Genomic DNA, 6,189 nt, shown 5'->3' with positions numbered 1-6,189 from the left:
TAACACTTAGTGACACCCCCCCCCCCCCCCCCAAAAAAAAACAACAACAACACAGCCTCATAATAAATTGCCTAAGCAGCTCAATGGGTTTTCCGGTCACTTTGAATCAATTTGACTTCGGAGAAATCACTCAGTTCACTCCTAATAACAAATCCCTGAACTGTTTCAAGTCCTTTTCCCTTCCAGGACTGAAGAAAGTGAGTGATAAAAAAGCAGTTAATGTTGTAGCTCCTGCCATCTCTCTCCTCCCCACTTATCCTCTACTTTGCGGTGAGAAGTACATCTTAAAGCAATGAGGAAGTATAACAAGTATTATATTCAGTTACAACCCAGTAATCACACTTTACATAATCCATGCACCTTGCTCTTGGGAGTCATGCTACATTTGGAGACTTGTTTTTCTTGGCCATACAGCTGCTGGTACTTCCATTCTGATCTGGTCATCCAATGACTATGTTATCATGAGCAAGACAGAACATATGTATATCAGCCTGTGGGAGTATGATGCCAGTGAGGAGAACGAATTAAGCTTCAAGCCCTGGGAATTGTTTCAGGTTGTGGAAAAGTATGATGGATGGTGGCTGGTCGAGAAGACAAACTTTGACGGTAGCAAAACTGGTGAGAAAGGACAAGTGCCATCTACCTTTCTAGTAGAAACAGAGGCGGTGGAAAACAACACGTAAGTAGTGGGTCATGAAGAGGTTGAAATGGCCAGGAAAATTATTTAAGAAAGAGCAGCCACATTCTCATTTAAAATGGATACGTGAGCTAGAGAGAGCAAGGACTTTTTGAGTGGGCCACTATTTGCACTATAAAAGCCAACAAGCATGTGTAAGCCACCCAGAGATGAGTGATATTTAATCTCTGAGCCAGTTTAAAACTTCTATTTAGCTTAAAGGTGAGCTTTAGGGCCTCTTTGACCACTTTGTGTGTAGCTCCCTCAGTGAAATCTGAGGGACTACTTATAAGTAAGTGGAGGTGTGTTTGCAAAAAAAACAAAACTGAGAAATGTAGAGCAGGCACGATGGATCAGGAGTTTTGGACCTTCCATTGCAAGGAACAATGTGCAATAGGCCTGGCGTGGGAGCTGGCTTATCAAGCCGCTGCATGATGCTTTTCATGTACATACATTGATTTTTTTTATTCCTAACACACATATGATGAGAAAAATTGCTTTGCTATTCACACATATGAGCTTTACCACGCCTTTTTGTTTATAAATTGGCATAGGATCACGTAAGAACAGAGATTTTCCAAGATGCAGCAAATAGGTGGCAAATGTGCAATGGATTGAATTAAAGGAAAGCTAAAAACCAAAGACAAAATAGAGATACCAGTATTCATAGAGGATATTTGGATTTGCTGTTTCCAGTGCAAAAGGCTTCTAGGGGAATATTTCTGGGAAATGCAACATTTGCAGCTTCATAAAATTACGGAATTAGAACCAATCTAAAATGTTCTGATGACAAGGATAAAATGCAGACCTTTAGAGGTGCCCATGTGTACTCTTCATAGTGCCAAGGCACTCAAATTCCATATTCTCCTACTAGAGTGCTGCATTGTCTCCTCCCGAAACCACCAGCTTAGCCCTGAGCATATCCTGGGTAATCCCATAAATTAGTGTAAGGCAACACTTTACAGAGGTGCCCTGGAGTGGAGGGCCAGCTTCACATAATGTATATTTGCAACTGTTCACAAAACAACGTCTACTTTTAATCTAAATGTGTAAAATTGTATAAAGTTAGGGCTGGCAGGCTAAAAGAAGAGGGAAAGTTTTACTAAAGCATTATCTTATAGAACCGAGTACTAAGGTAGTATCTAAAACTTTTTTCTCTAATGGTAGAGTGGAGAAGGGTTCTACTTCTGTTATGTTTTATTGCTGTCTGTGCCTCGCCAGGGAGATTTTCTTTTACTTCCTGTACTTAAAAAGCAACAGGTGAGACAGATGTTACTGAAACAGGCATCCCCAATTAGAATATTTCCTCTCCATTCCTGTTCTTGTGACAACTATAACATTTTAGATCCCCCAACACTTTACATCCTGGTGAATGGCCATCAGGACAGATAAAGAAAGTGAATCTCCCAGAGACACAGCCAGCAATAAAAACTGTTAAAAAGCAATATTCAGCATAAAAAAATAATTTGTAATAATAAGTCATAACCTTCATGAAAAAAAACACCAATGAAATCATTCTAAACAAAGAGGTGCATCCAATTATCTTCTGCATGTATCTCCAACGCAGGGCATAAGAGTGGGAATAGTAGTTTTACAAAAGGGATAACAGATTATTAAAAACTTCTCTCAGAATACCACTTTATAGCACAGTTCTTGTTATTGCTGCACAGATAGCACAAGACAAAGTTCATCTAATGTTGATTGCTGCTTAGATAGCAAAGTTCATACAATGTTGATGCGTATTGTATAGAACTCAACATTTCCCTATGGAAACAGCTGTTGCGTGTTAAACAAGAACTTTAATTCTTGGAGAAATATTTTGTGATGATCCAGATCCCCCTAGCTGGAATACAGTGGCCAACAATATCAGCCTGCCTAGCCACATAGTGAGCTGCATGTCCTCCACGTGCACAACCAACCACATGATAGGGGGGCACCCTCTCTTTAACCCATTTCTGCCTGGACATATGTTGGTCCCATTAGGCTTACCCGATACTATGTGCATGTGATCCTCTTCGGTGTTTCTACCAGCATAAGAACATCCCAGGAGGTTCTCAGTCTGGCCTAACCAGCACCCTCAGCAGTCTGTCTGATTTCTTCAGCATTGGACCCCAACAGCAACCTTATTTAGCACCTATTTGTTTCCAGAAGATCCATCTTGAGGTTAGGGGATGGGGAGTCCACACAACAACAGTCCTTCCGGTCATCCCAATGGTGATGACACAAACCTTTAAGCTGCAAACAGATAAGAGAACAGCAATGAAAAGAAGCAAGTCGAGGAGCAGCCCATACCTTTCGGGGTTTTGCCAGAATCCTACCTCCCATGAAAAGAGAATGTGAGAAGACCCATTAGTCCCGCACCTCTCCTTTGCTTTCCACCTAAGGGGAAGCCCCCAGAAACTAGAACCTCAACAATCTGTGTTGTGACTTGATCTTAGTACTGCTTCCCATGACCAACCACACCAGTCAATTTATACTGAACTCTCTTTCCCAAGGTGTCTAAAACTGGAAGAGGCAGGGCTGGCACTTGCTCACCATCTATGGTACATTGGACTCACTACTCTGGGGCCTCTAGTGTCTATATAGGCATTTACACTGCCTACTCTCACCACAAGGGTTCCCAACCCCAACTATAACACCTAGTGGCCAATTTGGGGGATTAAACCAGGCACTTCTGTGCCCTTACCCTTAGCTATCACTTTTGCTCCTGTTAGATTTTCCAACATATCATACCATATAACATAGGTACTCCACAACCTGATGATGTATACATAGAAAATATCACTTCAGAAAAAATATGGATAGTATTCTCTAACACGTCAGCAAAAATCAACATTCATTGACATATCCATATGCAACTTATTCAAAGAGTCTGTGTGGCCGTAGGGGCTCGGGTTACAATGTCCCATAGGTACTTAGGTCAGCAGGACCCACGCATCCAAAAAACAAATGTCTTGGCTTTAGATAGGATTTAATACATGTGAACATACAGAGGTTGTGATCCAAAGAATAGTGGCTGAGGCTTTCAATAGCCCTTTCTGGTTGATGTTTTTTTTTTAATCAAATCCTTTTTATTATTTTATATGAAAACAACATTGACACAATACAGAAAAACACAAAAATAGAAATCACACCAAACCAAAACCCTGCAGAAAAAAAACAAAAAAAACAAAACAAACCCCAAACCACTTCCCTTCAACAAGGACAGGGTTGATGACCACTGCTATAGACCCTATGGAGAATAAAAATCTGGGTCAGTGTGTGTGATGGAGAAAGACACCCTGGACGGGGACCGGAGGACATCATCCCAAATCTCCTCAGAGATGTGACCAATATCTTTCTCCCAGCCAACCAGAGAATGGATGGGGAAGTTCAATAGAAACCCATCTGATCGTACCCTATAAGTAACCAAGGTAAGACCCTTTGTTGAACAAGCCCATATTATTTCATCTAAGACAGGGATAGAGGGGAAAAATATCTTAGCAGAAGAAAACTGGGCATGAAGAGCATGTCTTAATTGAAGGAATTGGTACAGAGAACTCTCCCCTCAGATCGTCAAAGGATTTAAGTATACCATTCTGATATAGCTGAGCTAAAGTGGTTATTCCTAGTTTTGCCCATCTCTCAAAGCCTCCAAGAGCCGAAATTTGTGAAAGTCTATAATTTTCCCATATGAGAGTGTATCTAGTGGGATATGAGACACCCAACATTTTTTTAACTGTATCCCATACTTTACAGAGTAACATACAAGTAGGCATATCAGCAAGCGAGACACCCCCTCTTGCACCATCGAGTGGAGACCGACTCCTAAATGCAAAAGAAAATAATCGTCGAGCAGGAAAGGATATCTGTTCAGACTCCAATCTGGCAAAATGTTGTAATTGGGAGGCGAGAAAATATAGCCTTGTGTAGCACTGACCTCCGAAGGAGCTGCTGGTTTTATTGGGCTTGCCGTTACCTTCTTGACTGCTTCTACGTCTAGGGGTCCCCGTGGTAGATGGCCCAAAGAAATGTGGAAACCAATACTGAATCTTCTTTTGGGTTATTTATTTGAAACAGAAACATAGTCTCTCAATGAAGGGTAGAGGGTTAGGAGTAAGTTCAGGTACTTTAGACTGCAAAAATGGAAAGTCTCTTATAGAAAAATCTAGAGAATAGCAACCATTTCACAACTGGATTTTAAAACCCCCAGATAGACCTCCTCTCACTAGGCCTAGCAGCCGGTAGGGTGTTAAGTAAAGTCTCTGCCACAGACTTGAGCATAGGATATTTGATAAAGTCACTGCCACAGACTTGAGAGTAGGATATTTGAGAAAGTCTCTGCCACAGACTTGAGCATTACTGAGGGACATAGACAAGTTTAAATAGCTATCATACGGTACCAGTATCTCTCAGCCAGTCCGGCGATACCGTATGAGTGTAGATCCATGTAGTGTCCTTCAACTAAGCCTCCAGGCTCCAGCCTTGCACACGGCCTTCTCCTGAAGAGTCCTCCCCTGGGGTTTCTCCAGTTGCTGGGCCTCTCCCTTCAGATGAGATGGCACCGGACCACCTTTGGATCAATAGGCCCTGAAATCCATTCAGGCCTGTCCCTGCAGTTGCGTTGCCTCAGGCTAGCCAGCCCTGACCCTCGAAATGCATGGTTCCGCACCCCAGGCTAGTAGGGCCATGGGGCTGGGTCAGGAGGACCACCCAAACCCGAACAGGAAGAAAATATTCTACGGAACCCTAAAGCACGTGATGTCGGTGCCTTAAATACCACCTCCCAGAATGCACAGCAGGAGAACACTCTCACTGGGCTGGTTCCAAAAGAACAATGACACTCAATACACCCAGCTAAACTGCGTTCCTACTCTTGCCGACAGTGACAGTGACACCTGTGGTCAAGGAGAACCCAGTGCAACCCAGCTGGACTGGTACTGAGACCAGAAATTTAGAAAATTAGCCCCAAAAGCCAACTGTGGTTTCAGGAAAATTAATTTTGAAAAAACATATAGCGCCTGCTCGTCAGGAGCCAGCGCTACATACTCACCCCTCCCATTTAGACGATGTCCTCATCATCTGGGAAGAAAAAAACAAAACAAAAACTTTCAATCCTGAAAGTCGAGGAACTGCACTTAAAATTTGTAATGGGGAATGGAAAGGAAAAACAAAAAAACACAGAACATGTAATACGTTAACAGTTGACATAAAACAAGTCACATTATGCACAAACCCCAATGCCTGACTATCTACACCACCCACTCTCCGGTAGCTTGATAGACAATCATGGTGATTCCTGAAAAGAAAATACACAAAAGGAACAACAAAGAACACATACTATGTGTACAATCCTAGGTGGCAAAATCCCATTCTCAGCAGAAAATGAGACTCTCTCTCCAGTGCTGTTGACCTATATGTCTGTGTGTAATAGTCCAAGTGTTTGTGCAGACTCACACCACCTAGTGGCAAAAGTAACAAAATGCAAGTCCTTTCATACAAGTGATATGGCCGGTAGTTGACCTTGACACGGA

The 6,189-nt window shown here is 42.3% G+C and overlaps 1 protein-coding gene and 1 long non-coding RNA gene across 2 annotated transcripts in view; one reads left to right on the top strand and one right to left on the bottom strand.

Moving 5' to 3' along the window:
• The first annotated feature begins 353 nt into the window (after positions 1–353).
• Positions 354–6,189, top strand: part of LOC143936056 (uncharacterized) — a 68,531-nt gene continuing 62,695 nt past the window's right edge. Inside the window, exon 1 of the mRNA XM_077460366.1 lies at positions 354–679. Coding sequence (XP_077316492.1) covers positions 462–679 — 218 coding nt within the window. The 5' untranslated portion in view covers positions 354–461. The remainder of the gene's footprint in view (positions 680–6,189) is intronic.
• The window catches only part of LOC143936058 (uncharacterized), a 53,611-nt gene continuing 49,509 nt past the window's right edge, over positions 2,088–6,189 (bottom strand). Inside the window, exon 4 of the long non-coding RNA XR_013263607.1 lies at positions 2,088–2,911. This is a non-coding gene — a long non-coding RNA (uncharacterized LOC143936058). The remainder of the gene's footprint in view (positions 2,912–6,189) is intronic.

Source organism: Lithobates pipiens, unplaced genomic scaffold (assembly GCF_037356315.1).
Source record: "Lithobates pipiens isolate NorthernLeopardFrog02 unplaced genomic scaffold, aLitPip1_a1.2 Scaffold_28, whole genome shotgun sequence".
NCBI lineage: Eukaryota > Metazoa > Chordata > Amphibia > Anura > Ranidae > Lithobates > Lithobates pipiens.
This window is presented reverse-complemented; position numbering and strand designations above follow the sequence as displayed.